We start from the raw sequence: 22,908 nt of genomic DNA, 5'->3' as shown, positions 1-22,908 counted from the left end.
AAGCTTTTTCCCACACCATTGAATGATTGTATTATCTGGGTGGTGCACTCTCATGAGGAATCCAATTATGCCTTGGATGGGTGACTTTGTATCGGAGACTTCCTTGTTTGTATATTGGATTAAGGGGCTTGGATTTCTACACTATAAAGTGGGACAGACCAGGAGCTTGGACACACAGTTCCTGCTATCACAATTGCAGGGGCTTCCCTGATCCCTTGCTCTTCATGGGAAGAGCTGGTTTTCTGCTTTTCCCTTGTCTTCTTTTGTGGTTTGCCTGTCTTGGTGAGACACCAATAAATAGGATGGCCCCCCATCCTCTGACTCCGCCATTTCTTTATCGTCTGCCCGAATCCAATGGGAACCTGCATGTGAATGGCCATGATGGCGGCTCCTGGCCTTACACTATTGTTATTTATTATTATTTTTTTTAGAAGTCTTGAATGCTTGAGTGTCCAGTGAGAGCCTTCCTCTGTCTCTGCCTGTCCTGGTGTTGTGGGCCACTCACGGGGCCCTGGCCGTGGCTCGGTCACTGCTGACAGCTGCTCAGGTAGGGCCCCAAGACGCCTGCCCTTGCTCTGCCAGGGGCTGGACAGAGGGCAGCCACTGTCCCTGCTGTGGGGGCGGTTGGGCTGCACGGAGGGGCTCTACCGGGACTGGACGTTCCTCGTCCCCCCCCTCCTTCCAGCGACTGTCCCCCCTCCCTCCAGCGACTGTCCCCCCTCCCTCCAGCGTCTGTCCCCCCTTTCCTCCAGCGTCTGTCCCCCCCTTCCTCCAGCATCTGTCCCCCCTTTCCTCCAGCGTCTGTCCCCCCCTCCCTCCAGCCTCTGTGCCCCCCTCCCTCCAGCCTCTGTCCCCCCTTTCCTCCAGCGTCTGTCCCCCCCTCCCTCCAGCGTCTGTCCCCCCCTCCCTCCAGCGTCTGTCCCCCCCTCCCTCCAGCGTCTGTCCCCCCCTTCCTCCAGCGTCTGTCCCCCCCTCCCTCCAGCGTCTGTCCCCCCCTCCCTCCAGCGTCTGTCCCCCCTTTCCTCCAGCGTCTGTCCCCCCCTCCCTCCAGCGTCTGTCCCCCCCTCCCTCCAGCGTCTGTCCCCCCCTTCCTCCAGCCTCTGTCCCCCCCTCCCTCCAGCGTCTGTCCCCCCCCTTCCTCCAGCATCTGTCCCCCCCTCCCTCCAGCGTCTGTCCCCCCCTTCCTCCAGCGTCTGTCCCCCCTCCCTCCAGCCTCTGTGCCCCCCTCCCTCCAGCATCTGTCCCCCCTTTCCTCCAGCGTCTGTCCCCCCCTTCCTCCAGCATCTGTCCCCCCCTTCCTCCAGCATCTGTCCCCCCCTCCCTCCAGCTGTCCCAAGTCCGCCTGTCCCCAGAATGCAGGTGGGCCAGTGGAAGAGTGGGTGAGTGGACCTGGGCGGCGCCCCCACCCTCCGGGCCACGGCCCCCCGTCAGGTGAGGCCCGGGAGGCTGAGGGTGGAGCCCAGGGCACGCCACCTTCCCACAGGCGCTGGCTCCGAGTGGCCGGTTCAAGGGCTGGGACTGGGCCCAGCCTCTCCTCCATCCTGTCCCGTCCCGTCCTGTCCCGGGAAGATCGCTCTCACTTTTTCTAATCTCAGCTGCAGTCTGGAATTTGGAGTTTGACCCGCAAGAAGGTTCTCTCAGTAAGCAGCAGGCAGTGCAGGGGGCGGGGGCGGCTGCCACTGTCCTCCCGAGCTCCGGCTGTCCAGGAGAGAAGCCGGGCGTCCCCTCCCTCCGGCCATCTCCGCCCGCAGGCCCCCGGCAGGTGCGTCCTGCATGCCGAGGAAGGTAAGACCCGCCCCCTCCCAATGCTCATTTTGCAAACTGGGGGCGGGGGGCTGGCCTGGGGACAGGACACCGTGCCAGCAGGAAAAACTGCAGCTGAGAGCCCTGGGGTGGAGGGGGGGCATAGCACCTCTCCTCGGACAAGTCTCGTCGTGAGCGGGCAGACCGGGTGTGTTTTGAGGGCTGGGCACAGCCAGCGGCACCGGGTGTGGGTCCTACTTTTTCCACTTGCCGACTCACTGGCCAATCACAGAGCCTCAGGTTCCGGATCTGTCAGCCGGAGAGGTGACCCAGGCCGGCCCCCCAGGTGCGGGGGACCCAGGGAGACAAGCAGTGTTACTGTTACTGCAGCCACGGCTGTGACTGACCACAAGCTAAAGGACTTCTCACAGGTACTTGCTGGGCACGTGTACAGGGTGGCACGTCCTGGGCCTGGTCTAACTGGCATGGTCACCCTGTGAGGGCACAGTGCCCCCCACCACCACCCCAATTCACAGGCAGAGCCTGAAGGCCACGGAGAACCTGGCCCAACGTCACACAGAGCCGCAAAGCTGAGACTCAGCCCACAGACTGTGAGCTCACTCGCAACACCTGACTCCCAGCGGGTTAGCGGGGGGGGGGGGGGGGGGGGGGGGGGGGCCGGGGGCAGCGGCCGGGACACGTGCCCTCCCCCAGAGGGCGTCCTGGGCGTGCGTCTTGGGGACAGGGTCACGATGTGCCAGGATATATGGCAACAGCTCTGAAAATTCCACCCTGGCTCGTTTCACAAACGCTTACTGGGTGCCCGCTGCCACAGCGCAGGATTCAGCCGAGCCAACGTGCAGATCTAATTGGCTTCGTTAAGTGACTCATCAGTGGGGCGGGGTCTCATCCAGCAACTGGGAGGGTGCTCGGAGGGGTTGTGCGAAATGGGAGGTGTAGATAGGCAGGCAGAGGGGGGGATTGAGACATTAAAAAGTGGGTTATTGGCCCTGGCCGGTTGGCTCAGCTGTAGAGCGTCGGCCTGGCGTGCGGGGGACCTGGGTTCGATTCCCGGCCAGGGCACATAGGAGAAGCACCCATTTGCTTCTCCACCCCCACCCCCCTCCTTCCTCTCTGTCTCTCTCTTCCCCTCCCGCAGCCAAGGCTCCATTGGAGCAAAGATGGCCCGGGCGCTGGGGATGGCTCCTTGGCCTCTGCCCCAGGCGCTAGAGTGGCTCTGGTCACGGCAGAGCGACGCCCCGGAGGGGCAGAGCATCGCCCCCTGGTGGGCAGAGCGTCGCCCCTGGTGGGCTTGCTGGGTGGATCACGGTTGGGCACATGCGGGAGTCTGTCTGACTGTCTCTCCCCGTTTCCAGCTTCAGAAAAATACAAAAAAAAAAAGTGGGTTATTTCAGGGCCCTGGCCCGTTGGCTCAGTGGTAGAGTGTCAGCCTGGCATGCAAGAGTCCCGGGTTCAATTCCCGGCCAAGGCACACAGGAGAAGCACCCATCTGCTTCTCCACCCCTCCCCCTCTCCTTCCTCTCTGTCACTCTCTTCCCCTCCCGCAGCCAAGGCTCCATTGGAGCAAAGTTGGCCCAGGCTCTGAGGATGGCTCTGTGGCCTCTGCCTCAGGCGCTAGAATGGCTCTGGTTGCAACAGAGCGGTGCCCCAGATGGGCAGAGCATCGCCCCCTGGTGAGCATGCCGGGTGGATCCCGGTCAGGCGCATGCGGGAGTCTGTCTGACTGCCTCCCCGTTTCCAGCTTCAGAAAAATACAAAAAAAAAAAAAAAGTGGGTTATTTCAGGCAAGGACCACATCCCTTAGGAGAAGGCAAGGAGTCTAATCAGGCAGATGACCTCACTCGTGCTGACCAGGAAATTCCAGATGGGTCGGTTTAAAATTCCACTCCTGGGAGAGGCCGAAACTGTGAGCAGGCCCAGTGTTTGGTAAATGTGGCCGAGCAGAGGTGACTCCATTTGGGTGGGCCTCTTGTCTCTTTTAAATGCTGCTTTGGGGACACAATGTGAGTCTTCGCCGACCACGTAGCGGGAACAAGACCGTGATGAGAGAGTCGTACAGATCGAATGCCATGGTTGAGTCAACAGCGATGAGAAGTCGTGTTTCCCCTGAGACCGAATAACTTCAGGACCAAATCTGGGTTGAAATCAAGAGAAGGCTCTTGGGGATGTAGCAGGAGGGTGACATCTGAAGGATGCTCATCAAGTCAAGAGTGTAAGGAACAGCATTTCAGACAGAAGGAACAGAATGGCAAAGACCCCCGAGGTGTGAAATAGCGTCTCTGTTAGTCAAATGAGTTTTTAAATATGATATATGTTTGCTCACTTATAGTTTGCATTGGGTGTGGGGGACAGGCTGTAAGCAGGCAGGGTGGTTATAGCCTAAGGCTTAGTTTTAAGACTAAGCTTTTCCCGACACCCTTGACTATTGCATGATGTGGGTGGTGCACTCTCATGAGGAATCTCATTATGCCTCAGATAAGTGACTTGGTGTCAGAGACTTCTTTGTTTGTATATTGGATTAAAGGTTTTGATTTCTACACTATAAAGTGGGGCAGCCTGGAAGCTTCCTCTCTTGGTTCCTGAGATTAGCATTAGAGGAGAGAGCAGAGAGGAGAGCAGAGAAAGGCCACGTGGAGGAGGCCAGGAAAAGCAGCCAAGATGGTGGAGTGCTGAGTCAGAAGCCAGTTTGTGTGGAGTTTGTGCAATTTGTGCAGAGAGGAGATGGGGAACAGAGGTGAATAAGGCTGATGAGCTAGAAACCTTTGATTCTAGAAAACTCGGATAAGTCGGTAGCTTTGTGAGCACTGAATGAGTGGGTTTTGGAGCCCAGTATGTTTTTACTTGCCTGCCGGGTGCAAGCTAGGATTAAAGGTAATGGCCCACCAGGTCTTGGCTCCGTTATTTCTTTACCAACTGTCCGAATCCAATGCGAACCTGCATGGGCTGGGCGGCTGTGATGGTGGCCGTGGCTGCTGGCTTTATAGCCAATAAGGGATAAAAAGAAGAGGTGTCATGGGAGATGGCAGGGCCGTGGCAGAGCGGACACGGAGATGTCTCGGCAGGAACACGATCTGATCTGACGTGGGTGTCCGTACCTCTGCGGCTCCGACGGGAGGGGCGGGTTAGGAGAAAGAGGGGGCGGTGTCCGGGAGGCAGGTCGGAAGGTGCCTGCTCTGGGTGGCTTAGACGAGAATCAGAGAAGTCAGGGGGAGGGAGAGTGGAGGAGTCAGGCTCTCCTTTGTGAGTAGAATATATATATTCTAATATATATATATATATTATATAAAAAATATATATATTTTTTGTATTTTTCTGAAGCTGGAAACGGGGAGAGACGGTCAGACAGACTCCCGCATGAGCCCGACCGGGATCCACCCGGCACGCCTACCAGGGGCGACGCTCTGCCCACCAGGGGGCGATGCTCTGCCCCTCCGGGGCGTCGCTCTGCCACGACCAGAGCCACTCTAGCGCCTGGGGCAGAAGCCAAGGAGCCATCCCCAGCGCCCGGGCCATCTTTGCTCCAATGGAGCCTTGGCTGCGGGAGGGGAAGAGAGAGACAGAGAGGAAGGAGAGGGGGAGAGGTGGAGAAGCAAATGGGCGCTTCTCCTATGTGCCCTGGCCGGGAATCGAACCCGGGTCCCCCGCACACCAGGCCGACGCTCTACTGCTGAGCCAACCGGCCAGGGCCTATAATATATATATTAAGACAGAAGTACGGGCTGGTCGATTCTGGGAGTTGAGACAGAGACACTCTAAATTCTCCGGTGGTCCGCATCGTGTGTGAAATGGCGTCCCTGGGGCTTGGGCACAGTGGTTGATGCCATAGAGCAGGTGCTCGAGGACCCCCTGATGAATGAATGAACGAAGGCATACATGAAGGAGGGAATGCATGAGTTACAGACGGACGGACGGAGGGCTCCCGGGTTCCTGGCGTGAGAAGCGGGCTGGGTGAGGTTGCCATTCAGGGAGACACGGGGAATAGAGCTGCTGACGACCATGGTCTCTAACCGGGGCTCGTTCGGTCTGAGAGGCCGACTGGAGGATACCACGCTGGGATTTGGATAGGCACCTGTGGGCTGACAGGGCGCTCTTGTGACCTGTAGTCTCTCCAGGGGTCGTGAGAGGAGCTCGTCCCTGGAGAGCTGGGGAGGGCGGAGGGGAAGGCTCACCGGGTCCCCTGCACTCACCACGAACTGCGTGGGGGAGCCGCCTGACCGACCACACCTATTGTATCAATATCTTTTCCTAAACACCAGAGCCATGGCTCTTTCCTACGGGCGGAGGATGGTGCTGGCTTTCGCTTCAGCTGAAAGTCCCCTGAATCTGTCTTCTGAGATTTTTTGTAAAGGCCTGTGGCTAATGAACCCCACAGGATCAACTGGTCAAGTTGGCCCGTGGGGGTCCCCCGTTCCTCTTTTCTGCAGCTCTAGGCCTGACGGCACATTCTCGCTTAGAGAGTGGACCCCGCCCGTGGGTTGGGCTGCCTCCACAACCAGCCGTGCTGGGTGTCCCGGACTCGAGACAGTCAAAAGCCAGGCTGTGCAGTGGTCAGTTACGTCCACTGAAGGCGCCACAGGGGAATGGCTGGAGAGGGCGTGAGCGGCGGTGGCCTGGGGGCATCAGCCCTTGTTATCACCCTGTAGTGTTCCTCGTCAAGGGTCCTGTAAGGCCAGGAGCCGCCATCGTGGCCATTCACATGCAGGTTCGCATTGGATTCGGACAGTCGGTAAAGAAACCATGGAGCCAAAAACTGGTGGGCCATAGCCTTTAATCTAGCTTGCACCCGGCGGGCAAGTAAAAATACACACTGGGCTCCAAAACCCAGTCACACTCAGTGCTCACAAAGCCACTGACTTATCCGAGTTTCCTAGAATCAAAGGTTTCTAGCTCACCAGCCTTCTTCTCCTCAGTTCCCCATCTCACTCAGCACTCCGCCATCTTGGCTGCTTCTCCTGGCCTCCTCCACATGGCCTCCTTTAGCTGCTGGCTCTACTCTCTCCTCTCTCTCATGCTAACCTCAGGAACCAAGCGGCAAGTTCCCGTTCTACCCCTATTTTATAGTGTAGCTTCACAACCTTTAATCCAATATACAAAATAGGGTAGTCTCTAATACAAAGTCACTTCTCTGAGGCATGATTGGATTGTACTGCCCTACAGCAAAAAGGGTGGGAAAGGCTTAATCCCAAAACCAAGCCCCAGGTTACAATGATCTCCAACATACATTAATATCACCTGGGCGATGGCCTCTTTAACAAAGTGAGCATAATACATTTTATCTGCCCAACAGGTCCCCATGCTGACCAGTGGTCATTTCACGGCGTGGGCCCAGGACCTAGCTTTGTCCTCCGCGACTGGTCACTGGAGCTCCTCAGACCTGAGCTCTCCAGGGTACCGCATGCTGCAGGTGACACGCACAACGTGGGTGTAGGTGGCCAGTGTCTTCCTGCCCACCAAGTCCACGCTCTTTTTTTAAAGAAAGTTTTATAAGAAAGACAGGGACAGATCTCATCATGGTACCGTCTGTCACTGAATGTGCTGACTGCTTTGAACAAACCTGGGACACACGTCTGATTATCATCCCCGTTATACAGAAGGAAAAACTGAGCCTCAGAAGGTTATTGGCCCAAGATCAGGGAGCTGACAGGAGGCAGAGGTGGGACTGGACCCAAGAGATGCTGTTCTCTTATCATCACACTTTGTCCTGGCAGTCACTTCCGGGAGAGCATTTCGCCTGTGATTGACATGAGCAGTTCAATGGTCACCACCATCCTGCCTCAGGGCAGGGCCCTTCTCTGGGCTCTCTGTGTCTCTGTGTCTCTGGGCTCTCTGTGTCTCTGGGCTCTCCATCTCTCTGTCTCTCTGTCTCTCTGTGTCTCTGGGCTCTCTGTCTCTCTGTGTCTCTGTCTCTCTGTGTCTCTGGGCTCTCTGTCTCTCTGTCTCTCTGTCTCTCTGGGCTCTCTGTCTCTCTGTGTCTCTGGGCTCTCTGTGTCTCTGTCTCTCTGTCTCTCTGTGTCTCTGGGCTCTCTGTGTCTCTGTGTCTCTGGGCTCTCCATCTCTCTGTCTCTCTGTCTCTCTGTGTCTCTGGGCTCTCTGTCTCTCTGTCTCTCTTTCTCTCTGTGTCTCTGGGCTCTCCATCTCTCTGTCTCTCTAGGCCAGGGGTTGGGAACCTTTTTGGCTGAGAGAGCCATGAACGCCACATATTTTAAAACGTAATTCCGTGAGAGCCATACAACAACGACCCGTGTTCGTTACGCATTATCCAATAAAAATTTGGTGTTGTCCCGGAGGACAGCTGTGATTGGCTCCAGCCACCCGCAACCATGAACATGAGCGGTAGGAAATGAATGGATTGTAATACATGAGAATGTTTTATATTTTTAACGTTATTGTTTTTTTTTATTAAAGATTTGTCTGCGAGCCAGATACAGCCATCAAAAGAGCCACATCTGGCTCGCGAGCCATAGGTTCCTGACCCCTGCTCTAGGCTCTCGGTCTCTCTCTTTCTCTCTCTCTCTCTCTCTCTCTCTCTCTCTCTCTCTCTCTCTCTCTCGTTCTCAGTCCTGCTGCTGAGCCTGAGACTTCGGGAGCTCCGCCTACATCTCTGCCAAATGCCACACTCTTCTATCTCTGAGTGCATTGAATACACAGATACATTCACTTCTCAGACGGTTTCATGCTGGAAACCTCGCTCCTGTCTTTTTTTTCACTGCCAACTGTTTCAGATACAAGCAAACGATCAAACACAATATACACCCACCTTGGGCGCACCCCCGGGGAGGGGGGGGGAGGCTGCCAAAGCCCCTCCCCACCTGCCAGCCGGCTGCCCGGTCTCCCCTCAGCCCAGCTGTGGGAAATTTCCACATCTGCCCTGCCTGTTACGTAAGCGGGCAGAGGATGAGGGTGAGCGGCCGGCCGGCCCTCCAAGAACAATTCTTTGGCTCCGTCGTCGGTGACCACGAGGGCAGGGCACCCTTGCAGACAAAGCCCACAGTTATGAAGCTGCTGCGCGTGACTCCGGTTAACCCTGCCCCCATCCAGGGAGGCCCCTCGTTGGAGGTGAAGCAGGAGCCGCTTCCCCCCCCCCCGTCCCCCCCCCGTGGCCCTTCCAGGGGCCGTGCCAGGACAAAGGGCGCCCAGACCAGTTTTGCCGAGTGGGTCTGGGAGCACACACAGGGCTGCGTGAGGGCCAGGTCCACCTCGTTCACCACTTCGTCCTCCGTGCCTAGCACCGAGCCTGGCATACAGCTGGCGCCTAAGACGTGTTTATGGGAAAGGCACAGAAAGGTGAGCAGAGGTCTGAAGAGGAGGAGAGAGAGGAGGAGAGAAGGGCAGGAGGAAGGGAGACTAGGAGGACGGACCGGCCGGGGCTGGGTGACGAAAGGAGCGTTCGTTTGGGGTGGGACCTGGCGGGACCGCCGCACCTGCCACCCGCTTCCAGCCCGCCCAGCGCACTTCTTCCCCGTGGCTCTCCCGCTGGAGGAGGACGTGGGCTGTGTGTGCCTCACCGGCTGCTGAGGACGAGACAGGAGCGCCAGTGGAGGGCGAGCCCCGGGCCTGGCACCGGGAGCAGAGTGCCCGGGACTGGCTGAGGAAGAGGCAGCCTGCGCTTGTGACCCCACAGACAGCCCTGGGGTCCGTGGCTCCTCTGGTCTGTGCCCCCGTCCCCACAGTGAGGAGGGAGCCGGGCCCTCCTGGCCCCTGGCGGGACCCCACCTCCTGGGACCCGGGAGCAGCTCCGAGGGATGCCGGCCCGTCCAGCGTCCAGCGTGGTGATGAATGACCTGTTTATGTGCTCCTACCCTCACGGTGCCTGGCAGGGGCGGCCGGCGGAGGGCTGGGCCCGGGGGGTGGGGTGGGTGGGGGCTCACCCGGCTGCCAGCTGCCGCCTCTCCTCCCTCCTTCCTCCCCTTCCTGTTTTTTTAGACCGGCTGGGTTCTAGAACAATCTATTCCACTCGCCAATTAGACTGCTCCCTAAGCCCTTTGTCCTCATCGCTGGAAGATGTCGGCTGTGCCACCTGGCAGCCGCGGGACACTGAGAACAGTTTCTACCTAAGGGGGCTTCCTCACCCGTGAGACAGCTCGTAGGGACCACCTGGCTCCCCCCACCCCTCCAGCTCCGCCAGCCCTGCCCGGGGGCTTCCTCACCCGTGAGACAGCTCATAGGGACCACCTGGCTCCCCCCACACCTCCAGCTCCACCAGCCCTGCCCGGGGGCTTCCTCACCCGTGAGACAGCTCGTAGGGACCACCTGGCTCCCCCCACACCTCCAGCTCCACCAGCCCTCCCCGGGGGCTTCCTCACCCGTGAGACAGCTCGTAGGGACCACCTGGCTCCCCCCACCCCTCCAGCTTCACCAGCCCTCCCCGGGGGCTTCCTCACCCGTGAGACAGCTCATAGGGACCACCTGGCTCCCCCCACACCTCCAGCTCCACCAGCCCTCCCCGGGGGCTTCCTCACCCGTGAGACAGCTCATAGGGACCACCTGGCTCCCCCCACACCTCCAGCTCCACCAGCCCTCCCCGGGGGCTTCCTCACCCGTGAGACAGCTCGTAGGGACCACCTGGCTCCCCCCACCCCTCCAGCTCCGCCAGCCCTGCCCGGGGGCTTCCTCACCCGTGAGACAGCTCGTAGGGACCACCTGGCTCCCCCCACCCCTCCAGCTTCACCAGCCCTGCCCGGGGGCTTCCTCACCCGTGAGACAGCTCGTAGGGACCACCTGGCTCCCCCCACCCTTCCAGCTTCACCAGCCCTCCCCACTTTCTCCCTGCGAGGTCTCGGGTGCAGTGGGGTCGGTCTTGAGCAGACTAGTGTCCTCTCACTTCGCAGCCAGCAGCGACCATGGAACCGAGAGCCAGCTGGGCTCCGGCGGTCTGGGTTGGGGTCTGCACCTCTGCTGCGCACGCCGGCCTTCGAGCAAGGGCAGGGGCGTGCGTGGGCCCAGCCCCAGGCTTGTCTTTCCTCCTTCTCCCCCTCTTCCTTCCACACGTGCCGCGGGTCAGCGCTCGCTCGGGTCGGGCCACCCTGTCCAGGTCTGAGAAGCTGTGGGCATCCCCCCAGCAGAACCAGAGTGAGGCCCAGCACCGGGGAGAGAAGTCCCAAGCCACAGCTGGCAGGGGCAGGGAACCCGACGATCACTGAGCGCCCCCCGGAGGCCTCCTCTCGAAGGGGGACACCCAGCCTGTTGGCAGGCTTCTAGGTTCTCAGTCTAGGGGACATGGTGGCTGTCAGGACTAGTGGCATCCAGTGGGTAGACGGGGGATGTTGCTACACATCTCACAAGGACAGCCCCGCGTCACAAAGAAGGACCCAATAGTGTTGAAGATGAGACACTCTCCTTTCAGAACAGGGGGCTTTCCGCTCGGGCTCCCTGGCTGCTCAGTCTCTGGGCAGTTCTGATCCGACGCAGGAAGTCGTTCCCCAACATTCCATCCTGCTCACTTACCCGGTCAATGCATCACCTGTCACAACTAAACATCCTTCGTGCCCACCTTCTCGCGTCCGGCCAAGCCGCCCCCACCCGTCTGACCGTGCCCCTTCCTTGTTCAACACCCTCCAGTGGCTCTTCCTTGGCTTAGAGCAGGTGTGGGTGGGGGCGTTGCTGCTCCCCCCCCCACACACACACAGAGATGTTTTTAAAACCCGTGGGACAATTTTTGCTTGTCACAATGATTTTGAGGTACTACTAGCATTAAGTGCACGGGGGTGGCCAGGGAAGCGAGACACCCCGGGTTGCACGGAGCTGTCCCCCTGTAACAGAGACTTTCTGAGGTCCCTCCAGACAGTCATGTGGGCGCTGGGAGCATGCTCTCTGAGGCGGGACCCTCCCTCCAGATTGTATAAAACACAGGATGCTGGGGTGTTTTTAACGTTAAAAAGATGTGCCTGCTTTTATATTCTTTATTTATTTATTTACAGAGACAGAATGAGAGTCAGAGAGAGGGATAGAGAGGGACAGACAGATAGGAACAGAGAGAGATGAGAAGCATCAACCATCAGTTTTTCGTTGCGACACTTTAGTTGTTCATTGATTGCTTTCTCATATGTGCCTTGACCGGAGGCTACAGCAGACCAAGTGACCCCTTGCTCGAGCCAGAGACCTTGGGTCCAAGCTGGAGAGCCTTGCTCAAACCAGATGAGCCCGCACTCAAGCTGGTGACCTCGGGGTCTCGAACCTGGGTCCTCTGCATCCCAGTCCGATGCTCTATCCACTGTGCCACCGCCCGGTCAGGCTTCCGTTTTTTATTTTCTGCATCACCTCCCATATTTTTCACAGGGCTCTGTCCTCAGTTAAGAGCACAGCGTCCACGGCACTGGCTGGGACTTCCTCACCTTTAAAATCGCAAAGCCCTCATATAAATGTGAACATTCGCTGCACCTGCGAGCCTCCATTCCGGTGTTTGTCGACTGGCTCTCCACCCTGCGCTCCTGGACTGTGTGTCTTCTGCGTGTCTTATTCCTCTAACATGCAGAACTCCTTTAGGACAGTTGACAGCAGCTGCCTGGCCCTTGGGTCCTCCAGCGGACCCAGAGCGGCTGCATGTTGAAGCATCTCTATTCTATCATAGAGGGCTTGGCTTTTTTAAACTGGATTTGATTTAAAAAAAAAAAAAAAACTTCTCTGTAAATGAGTGACTGGCTGGCTGGTGGCAGGACCCGACCCTCGGCTGTGTCTCCGCGCCCTCCCCTCCAAGCCTGTGGTCTTGCTCTAGAGGCCGCCACGGAGGGCGTGCGGTGGGTTTGCTAGCTCTGCCCCCTGACCCTCCGCGTCTGACCTTCCGCAGGAGCGCGAGTCCGGTCAGCACCATGGAGAGCGGCCCCGACAGCCCTCCGCCCACACCGCCGGACCCCCTGGAGGCCTTCCCCCAGAGGAGACTGGAGGCGGGCGACATCGCCGTGCTGGTTCTGTACTTCCTCTTCGTCCTGGCCGTCGGACTCTGGGTAAGCCCGGCCGTGGGGCAGAGGAGAGGGGAAAACACCAGCTCAAGGGCATCCAATAACCAGCACTATTAACTGAAAAAAAAAAAAAAGAAAATGCATTGAAGTGTCACTGTGTCAGCTACCATGTTATGCACGTTCACTGACGTCATCTCCTGGACTATGCTCAGGTCCTTATGAGGAAGATACTCCTATACCCACTGTACAGATATGGAAACTGAGGCTCGAAGAATTTAAGCTTCTTACGCTGTTAGTAATGTCAGGGGAGCTGGCTGTAGAATTCATATCTCTTTCACTTTGAAGCCCATACTCTTTTTTTTAAAAAAAAAATTTTTATATTTTTTATTTTTGCAAGAGAGACAGAGACAGAGGGCAGTGGGGAGACAGACAGACAGGGAGAGAGATGAGAAGCATCAACTCATAGTTGCAGCACTTTAGTTGTTCATTGATTGCTTTCTCCTATGTGCCTTGCCTTGACTGGGGCGGGGGGGGGGGGGGATCCAGCCAGCCAGTGACCACTTGCTCAAGCCAGCAAGGGGTTGACCTTGGGGTCAAGATAGTGACCTTGGGCTTTAAGCCAGCGACCTTTGAGCTCAAGCCAGCCACCATGGGGCCAGGTTGATGATCCCATGCTCAAGCCAGTAACCCTCCATTCAAGCTGGCAAACTCGGGACTTTGAACCTGGGTCTTCAGTCTCCCAGTCCAACGCTCTATCCACTGCACCACCACCAGGTCAGGCCATGCTTTTTTTCTAAAGGAAGTTTTTTTTTTAAGTCACATGGTTCAAAAATGAAAACAACTTAAAAGGAGTGACAGCGCCAAATCTTACAACTCCCCTTCTCTTCACAGGTAACTACTAGTATTAATCAGTGCATCCTTTCCGTTTCTTTATGCAAAATAGAAGAAACTATTATTGTGTACGCTTACCCCTTTTTAAAATAGAAGGTAGCTTATTTATTACACATACTACTTTTTACCTGGCTGCCATAAACAAATATTATATACTCATTATTTTAGATATGTGCAATTATCGTGTAGGATAAATTCCTACAGCTTATGGAATTGTCAGGTTAAAGGATATATACATTTGTAATTATAACAGTTTCTGTCAAATTGTCCTCTTTATATGTAGCACCAGTCTTCACACACATCATTAATATATGAGAGAAAATGTGTCTTATCACGTCCTCACAGACACTGTTGTGTCCAACTTCATTTTCTCAAACCGATGAGGAAACATAGTATCTCACTGTATTGTTAATATATGTTTGTCTTATAAGTGAGGCTGGAAACCTTCACATCTGTTTAAGGACTACTTTCCTTTTTGTGAAGTATGGCATTACATCTTTTTTACCACGTTCATTAGGTTCTTGCTCTTTAACTTATCGATTTCTAGGAACTCTTTACATATGAAGAAGGTGAGTAATTTTGGGGTAAGGATGCTGCCGAGGAGGTGCTGCTATCTGATTATCAGGTCATTTCGTACAAAGGACTTAAACTATGTGGCCCATCTAGGTGTCCTCACTTTGATCTATTTGTAGATAATTTCTCAACCCTTACGTCTTAGCTTTTACTCTTCCAGGTCAAGAAGGTGATAAAAGTGCTGGACATCCCTAAGCCCATGGGTCTGACCTTTCTCTGTTTCCCCACCTTGTCAGGACAGAGTAGGATGGAAGACATGTTGTCAAGAGGAAGGGTTTTGAGTCAGATCATCGCGGGTTCAGGGATGGGGTAGAGTGGGGGTGAGAGTTAGTAATCCTGCCAATCTATGTTTTCCCAAGAGAAGACTCGGATGTATTACTACTCACTTGGGAAACTCTTTCAGCATAAGGAATTTCTTATTCTCATCAAATCCTTTTTGTGCCAGGGTTCAACAGGAATGAGCCAGAGTGTCTGTTTTTTTTTGAAAAAAACTATATTGTACAGCTGTCTATCTCTCCCTTTAGGTTTGTTAATAATTGCTGTTTATATTTTGGTACTTCTAATTTGGGTGCATATATATATATTAATAATGTTATACCTTCTTGAGAGAATGTCTCTTTATCATTACAAAATGTCCATTTTTGTCTTTCATTATCTTCTTTGTCTTGATGGCTATTTTGTCTGGTACAAGAATAGCTACACTTGTATAGCTAGTGTGTTGAGCAGAGGAGCCTTGGTTGAATTATTGATGTCCAACTAGCTATAGATTTCAGGGGGGAGACAAAGGGGTCGTCTCATGTCACCATGCTGCTGACATCACTAGAGTGTCTATATTTTATAGGAAGTTTATCTCCAGGGATGAAAAGATACACAGTCGTGTCATCTCCCATCCAATAAGAATCCCCTCACCAACTTCACCCCCAGAGGCTTAGAGAAGTGACACAACTTCTCAATATCACACAAATGATGTAGTGGCCAAAATGCCTGTATTAAATGCCAGGAAGTTTACTTCTTCTAAAGTTGGTTTTGTTGTGCCTGACCAGGCGGTGGCGCAGTGGATAGAGCATCGGACTGGGATGCCGAGGACCCAGGTTCAAGACCCCGAGGTCACCAGCTTGAGCGCGGGCTCATCTGGTTTGAGCAAAAGCCCACCAGCTTGAACCCAAGGTCGCTGGCTCCAGCAAGGGGTTACTTGGTCTGCTGAAGGCCTGCGGTCAAGGCACATATGAGAAAATCAATGAACAACTAAGGTGTTGCAACGCACAATGAAAAACTAATGATTGATGCTTCTCATCTCTCTCTGTTCCTGTCTGTCCCTATCTATCCCTCTCTCTGACTCACTCTCTGTCTCTGTAAAAAAAATAAATAAATAAAATAAAAAATAAAGGTGGTTTTGTAGACCAGCTAAACACATGGCCTCCAAAATCAGGCTGAACGAGGCTTGAATTCCTGTTCCTTCTGTTATCTAGAAATGTGGCCCTAGATAAGTGACTTTAATTCTGAGCCTCAGTTTCCCCAGCTGTTAGATTGATCTAGTGATACCAACCTCATGGGAGTCAATAAGAATTAAAATGAGATAATGCTTGAAAATGCTTAGTATCGTGTCCGACACCATACAAGGACTAACGCTGAATAAACGGTCCATATTATAAGCGATTATAGATAAGCCATGAATTTGAAACTCAAATGCCTCGGTGTGAAGCAGCGACTGCTAGCGGCTGTATTGACCTGAAGAATTTGTGTCTCCTTTAAAAGCATTCAAGTTAAACTTTTTTTAAAACCATGGATCAAACCATATATATTTGTTGTTTAAGTCTGGGTCACTGGACTCTCCCTTTATCCTCTGTGGCCCAGGCCATTTGGGGACGCCTTTGTTTGTTAATGTTTCACCTCACTCACCCTTCTTCTTTGCTTTAGTCCACAGTGAAGACCAAAAGGGACACAGTGAAAGGCTACTTCCTAGCTGGAGGGGACATGATATGGTGGCCGGTAAGTGGTTTTGGTTCCATTAAAGTCACTTCTAAAAGAATTTTCTTTTCCTTTTCTTTCTTCTTTCTGTCTTTTTTTTTTTTTCTAGGTGAGAGAAGGGGAGCTAGTAAGGCAGACTCCTGCATGCACCCGAACCCGGCATCTACCCAGCAACCCCATCTGGGAACAATACTCGAATACAGAGCTATTTTTAGCACCTGAGGCTGAAGCACTCTAAGGGAGCTATCCTCAGTGTCTGAGGCCACACTCAAATCAATTGAGCCACTGGCTGCAAGAGGGGAAGAGGGAGAGAAAGGAGGGAAGCAGATGGTCACCTCTCATGTGTGCCTTGACCGGGAATTAAACCCAGGAGACGTCCATACACTGGGCTGATGCTCTACCCACTGAGCCACTGGCCAGGGCCTCAAAGAATTTTCAAGGGCTGATGTTCTGTCTAACTTTTGTTTTCTTGGGACATTTTAGTTGCAGCTGGTGTGGAAGTCAATCTGAACTAGTGAAAGCTTAGATCGGACTCCAATTTGTTTAATAAAAAAAAAAAATCATCAGTTTGCCTAAGGAAAAAAAATCTAAGGTTTCTGCTATGGCTAAGTATGGGGGCGCAAGTGATATTATTAAGACCTGTTTTTTCCCTTTATCCTATCTATCTATCTATCTATCTATCTATCTATCTATCTATCAATCATCTATCCTGGATGGGTGCTATTCCCCTAAAAACTCAACTTCGTGTTGACAAGACAGCACACACTGCTCCGGACCTCCCATCCTCTAAAGTCCCAGCCCAGCACGGGAAGCACATCTGCTTCCATGGAAGTGTCCCTGGGAAACATCTCACTCTGATTACGTTCCATGCCCAGACCTCTGGCAATACCTGTGGTCAGGGTAGTTCGATGTGCTACCTGGCTCAAGCCTGGGTTACACCCTCAACGCCTGAGCTGGGGGGTATGGAACCTCCCTGGAGGCGTTTATGATAAGAAATGAGAAGGACTCAAGCCTTAAGAAAAAACTGGAGGCCATTACAGTATTTTATTTTCAAGTAGACTTAAAGGCATTGCCACACATACACACATACACACACACACACATACACACATACACACATCACACATGCACACAGCCCTCTGCTTAGTGGACCCTGGGAAGGTGGCCAGGGTTAATATTTTTACTGATGATATCCTAAAATAAGGGCTAAATTTTTGAACTAAGAAGAAGGAGAGCTTATGCCCATTTGCATTGAGTCCAAAAGATACAGAGACATAGCAGGTACCTGAGCCTCACACCAGAACAGAACCAGAACTCCTTGAAAGCCCCATTTCTCATAGGATTGTCAGGACTTCCCCCTTCTTGAAGCTCTCCGGGAAACCCCACTTGCAAGACTTGTCTGTCTTTGACCTGACGCAGTGATGACCAGTGTGAGCCTCATTTTCCCTGGAGATGCTTGTCCAAAACAGTCAGTGGCCACGGTTTACTACTGCGGCCGTCTGAGGCAGCCACACAGTGGGCTAAGCACTTAAAAAGGAAGAGCCGGAGGCCCTGGCCGGTTGGCTCAGTGGTAGAGCGTCGGCCTGGCGTGCAGGAGTCCTGGGTTCGATTCCCAGCCAGGGCACACAGGAGAAGCGCCCATCTGCTTCTCCACCCCTCCCCCTCTCCTTCCTCTCTGTCTCTCTCTTCCCCTCCCGCAGCCAAGGCTCCATTGGAGCAAAGTTGGCCCGGGCGCTGAGGATGGCTCCGTGGCCTCCACCTCAGGCACTAGAATGGCTCTGGTCTCAACAGAGCGACGCCCCAGATGGGCAGAACATCGCCCCCTGGTGGGCATGCCAGGTGGATCCCGGTCGGGCGCATGTGGGAGTCTGTCTGACTGCCTCCCCGTTTCCAACTTCAGAAAAATTAAAAAAATAATAATAATAAAAAAGAGGAAAAGCCGGAGAACGAGATATTCAGAGTATTCTGAAAAGCTCTGACATACTCCTGGGAGTAGAGAGGCCATGTGCCTATCCAGGGCTGTGCACATGCTTAGAAACGTCCTGAGAAGGCCGTGCGCCCTGAGCTCTCGCCTCTGGCTGACCGGAGGCCCTGCCAGCCGGAAAGGGCAGGCGAGGACTGTGAGCACCCAGGGTGAGTGTTGAAGCATACCTGACACAAAGCTCCTTGCACACAAAGCTCCTTGGGGGAAAGAATGGAAAAATTCTAGGTCTCGGATATTTAAGGGAACCTTCGTCTAGTTACCGGCTGACCACTAAACTAAGTGGACAGAGACGTTAGTGACCACACGTGGCAAAGAATGCAGACTCTATAGAATTCATTCAAGAAAGTGTCTAAACAAATAAACAATAGCAGCAGCAGCAACAGCAACAACAGAAATTGTAAAAGCAATCAACCTGAGGGGGTGGGAAACAACCAAATTTCTAGAGTTGCCACATGACATTATTGAAATGTCTGCTTTTAGCAAAAAATTATGACTCATGCAAAGAAAGAAGAAAGTCTGGTCTATATACGGAGAGAAGAGCGGCCAGTAGAAAGTGTCCGGAGGAAGCCCAGATGTTGACCACGCCTTCACAAACTCTTCTAAAAACCGATGGGAACGGTGATTTATTCTGTGAGTTAGGTATTAGGTTGGCACCAAAATAAGACAAGTACCTCAAGAAAGAAAAAGCTATAGGCCCTGGCCGGTTGGCTCAGCGGTAGAGCATCGGCCTAGCGTGCGGAGGACCCGGGTTTGATTCCCGGCCAGGGCACACAGGAGAAGCGCCCATTTGCTTCTCCACCCCTCCACCGCGCTTTCCTCTCTGTCTCTCTCTTCCCCTCCCGCAGCCAAGGCTCCATTGGAGCAAAAAGATGGCCCGGGCGCTGGGGATGGCTCTGTGGCCTCTGCCTCAGGCGCTAGAGTGGCTCTGGTCGCAACATGGTGACGCCCAGGATGGGCAGAGCATCGCCCCCTGGTGGGCAGAGCGTCGCCCCCTGGTGGGCGTGCCGGGTGGATCCGGTCGGGCGCATGCGGGAATCTGTCTGACTGTCTCTCCCTGTTTCCAGCTTCAGAAAAAAAAAAAAGAAAGAAAAAGCTATAGACAAATATCTCTAACGACTATAGATTTAAAAGTCCTTAACAAACTACACAATCCTAGCAATACATACAAAACACTAAATACATCATGACCCCAAGAGATTTATCCTATACGAATGCAAGGTTGGTTCAACATACAAAGATGTTGATTAGCTGGTCCTGGCCAGTTGGCTCAGCAGTAGAGAGTCGGCCTGGCGTGTGGATGTCCTGGGTTTGATTCCCAGTCGAGGCACACAAGAGAAGTGAAGAAGAAGATGTTGATTAGCATACTACACTATTCAGTGGTACCTTGAGATACGAATTTAATTTGTTCTGTAACTGAGCTCGTCAGTCAGTGAACTCGTATATCAAACTGCTGATACTGGACCCGTGTGCCAGCGCGCCAACTAGCGGCAGCTTCCCAAATCACGACTTGCATCTTGGAATTTCACTTGGATCTTGAACAAAAATATGGACCAAGTTGCAGCTTGTATCTTAAGAAAATCATATGTTGCTCTGTTCGTATCTCAAGGCACCACCGTATTACATTATAATAAAGGACCAAACCACGTGATCATCTCAATATCTGCAGAAAAAAGCGTTTGATGAAAACTAACACCCCTATATGGCTTAAAAAACTCAGCAAACTAGAAAGAGAAGGAAAGCATTTCAACCTGACAAATGGCAACTGCAAAAGCAAAAAAACCACTTGAACATTATACTTTAATGATGAAAGACCGAAGGCTTTTCCCCAGTATAAAGCGTGTCCCCTCTTGCCATTTCTACACAGCGTTTTACTGGAAGTTCGAGCCACGGCAACTGACAGGATAAATACATAAAAGCCACCCAGATGGGAGAGGAGCAAACAGACCCGCCCCAATTTGCAGATGACATGATCTTTAAAGCAGAAAATCCTGAGTGACCCAGCTCATGACAGCTAGCAAAGGAGGTCAGGACGGAGGATCCAGCTGAGAATCACTATAAAAGGTCAACGTTTTTATATATTGGCAATGCACAGCTTAAGACTGAGAAGATCCCGTTTCCAATCACCCAGGAGAAGAAAACACTTGTGAAGTGCAGCACATACACTGAGAACGCCAGAAGAACTCAGAGAAGGACCCACACACTGGGGACACACAGCCTGGGTGCGTTTGACTTGAAGACTTTCAACACGGTGACGATGGTAAAACTTCCCAAGTTGATTGACAGATTCAGCACCATCCTGATCAAAATTCCAGCTGCTTTTGTTTTTTTTTTCTTTTTTCTCTCTCCTTCAGAAATTGACAAGCAAATCCTAAAAGGTATATGGAGATACGAAGACCCAGAATAGCGCAGAACAATCTTGGAAAAGGACAAAGTCGGAGGTCGCACGTCTCCTGATTTCAAAACTCACTACAAAGTGACAACGTAGAAAAAAATTAAAATTAAAAATAAATAAATAAGTAAGAAGTGGTACCGGCTTGTGGATAGCTCTGAGCGTTCGAACTGGATGAAAACCAGAGACCAGAAAGTCAGCAGGAGACGCGAGAGCCCTCTCTCAGAGGGTCTGTCTCCTCCTCCCTCTAACCACCCCATCTCTGTTTCTACTGTGCCTCCCCCTCCACCTCCCTCGCTCGATGCACACCTGACCTTCCTCCCCCTGCCTGTCTGCGTCACACTCCTCTTCCTCAGCAGAGAGGCAGTCCTGGGTGGTCATGCTGGCCCCACCCCTTCCACACACACACACACACACACACACACACACACACACACACACCATCCCAGGTTATACACCTTCCATCTAAGAAACAGCAGGAGGAATGGGGTCCCGGTTCCAAATTCCTAGGACAGAAAAATCTAATCAGTCCAGTCTGGGCCAGGGGCCCAGGTCAATCTGGTCCAGTCAGCTGGGAGCAGGGATGGGGGGTGACCACCTACAGTCTTGGCCACTTAGAGTTCTGCCCGAGGGAGGTCTCTTGACGTGGCTAGTTTGGAAGCGAAGCTGGGACTAGCGCAGGTGGGCATCCCGATTCTCATCCAGGAAGCACTTTCTACAATAATACCTGCCATCCTTCCCTCTGGGACCGACCCCTCCACCCCGCATCACACGATCCCGATCCCGGGAGGCACAGGCACATCTTAGGAAACACAGACGTGCCCAGTCGCTAGGCTAACTTATGACAAATGGAGGTAAAGAGTCTTGGGGAAGGAGAGATGACGTGCCTTTCTCCCCACAGGTGGGCGCCTCCTTGTTCGCCAGCAACATAGGCAGCGGGCATTTCGTAGGCCTGGCAGGGTCGGGCGCAGCTGCGGGCATTTCTGTAGCCGCTTATGAGTTTTTTGTGAGTATTTCACCACTGAGCAGACAGCTCCCTCCCTCCCTGGCAGGCAGATCAGGGTGAGGGTGAGGGGAGGGCAGTTGTGGGAATGTCCTGCCCTTAAAAAAAAAAAGACTGCTGGTGCTTTACGGAAAAACAAACAAACCAGGAGACATCAAGGCACCCCTGGTCAGCGAAAATCAGTTTTTATCTCCAAGTCTCAGGCCAGCGGGGGTCTGCTTGGTGGGGGCCCATACGGCCAGGACCCCAACAAAGAGACGGGCGGGCAGAGGGCTCGGAATCAGTCCCCCGGTGGGGGGAATGGGAAGAGAGAGGCGTCCTGGGACTGAGGGTGTCCGGTCCCTCTTGGCCAGCCCAACAATCACGTGGCTCAGTGGCTCGGGACCTTTCTGCCACTCCACAGATCCCAAGATGTGATTTCAGAGCGGATGGGGACACCCTTATTAAGAGGGATCTTCATCTTTAATAAAAACTTTTTCCTGCTTACTTTGTGCCACGGACTTACGGACTTTAGATACATTGTATATATTATTATATTATGGGAACCCAAGGACACACCCGAACCAGACCGCCTAGGCTCACACCCTGCCTTCAACACTTACAAGCTGTGTGACCTTGGGCAAGTGACGTCACCTCTCTGAGCTTCATGTATAACATAGGGATGACCATAGGGTCGTGGTACCTGGCCCACGGGGTCACTGTGAGGCCCACGGGTGTCAGAGCTGGGGCAGGGTGCGGAGGAGAGCCTGGGGCAGAGAGGAAGCGCTCAGTAAGCGCCAGCTCACCGATCGCCTTGCAGGACCCCGGGAAGGCTCTGCTACCCCCATGTGGCAGGAGAGAAAACGGGTCTCACAGACCAGCGTGGGGTCCTCCAGCAATACCAGCTGCTCTTCAGGGCGGCCTGCCTGCCCTCGCAGCCCTGTGCCAACCACTGTCCAAGGAGGCGGGGGGCGGGCGGGAACACTCCTGGGCGAAGGCCAGTGATGCCAGGCTCAGGAGACACGGTGCTGGGATTCGCAAAAAGCCACGTCTCCCTACTTCATCCCCTCCTGCCATCTACGCAGGGACATCTGACTGTCCAGGGAGGGAGAGCCCCTCAACTAGTACGTGTCTGACGCGGAGGCGCAGGCGCAGGCGGACCGGGTGACCTCAGCGCGCGGGGAAAACCCGGAGGGGCCCCTCGACGTGGGTGGGGGCCGAGCCCTGACTGTGCTTTCTCTGCAGGGCTTGTTTTCTGTGCTGATACTGGCCTGGGTCTTCCTGCCCATCTACATCGCCGGTCAGGTGAGATTGAGGGGCGTCGGGGGCACTGGAACGGGGAGCCCTCAAGGAAGAGACAGGCCTGCATCCCCTCCCTCGCTCCCTCCCTCCCTCCCTCCTCGCCTCAGCATCCCCCTCCTCCCCTCAGAACCCCTCCTCCCCTCAGCACCCCTCCCTCCTC

General features: G+C 53.9%; 1 protein-coding gene across 5 annotated transcripts in view; it reads left to right on the top strand.

Moving 5' to 3' along the window:
- The first annotated feature begins 205 nt into the window (after positions 1-205).
- Positions 206-22,908, top strand: part of SLC5A11 (solute carrier family 5 member 11) — a 60,248-nt gene continuing 37,545 nt past the window's right edge. The window contains exons 1-8 of one of the 5 annotated variants that reach the window (XM_066383385.1): positions 206-282; positions 432-547; positions 1,328-1,431; positions 1,596-1,785; positions 12,548-12,704; positions 16,041-16,112; positions 21,366-21,470; positions 22,692-22,751. In XM_066383385.1, coding sequence (XP_066239482.1) covers positions 12,570-12,704; positions 16,041-16,112; positions 21,366-21,470; positions 22,692-22,751 — 372 coding nt within the window. In that variant the 5' untranslated portion in view covers positions 206-282; positions 432-547; positions 1,328-1,431; positions 1,596-1,785; positions 12,548-12,569. Of the gene's footprint in view, positions 283-431; positions 548-1,327; positions 1,786-2,111; positions 2,175-8,912; positions 9,049-12,547; positions 12,705-16,040; positions 16,113-21,365; positions 21,471-22,691; positions 22,752-22,908 lie in introns of those variants that run through there. The other 4 variants (XM_066383386.1, XM_066383384.1, XM_066383389.1 and 1 more) reach the window with 4 other exon arrangements.

Source organism: Saccopteryx leptura, chromosome 4, assembly GCF_036850995.1.
Source record: "Saccopteryx leptura isolate mSacLep1 chromosome 4, mSacLep1_pri_phased_curated, whole genome shotgun sequence".
Lineage (NCBI taxonomy): Eukaryota > Metazoa > Chordata > Mammalia > Chiroptera > Emballonuridae > Saccopteryx > Saccopteryx leptura.
The sequence above is the reverse complement of the archived record's forward strand: the minus strand, read 5'-3'. Positions and strand labels throughout refer to the sequence as shown.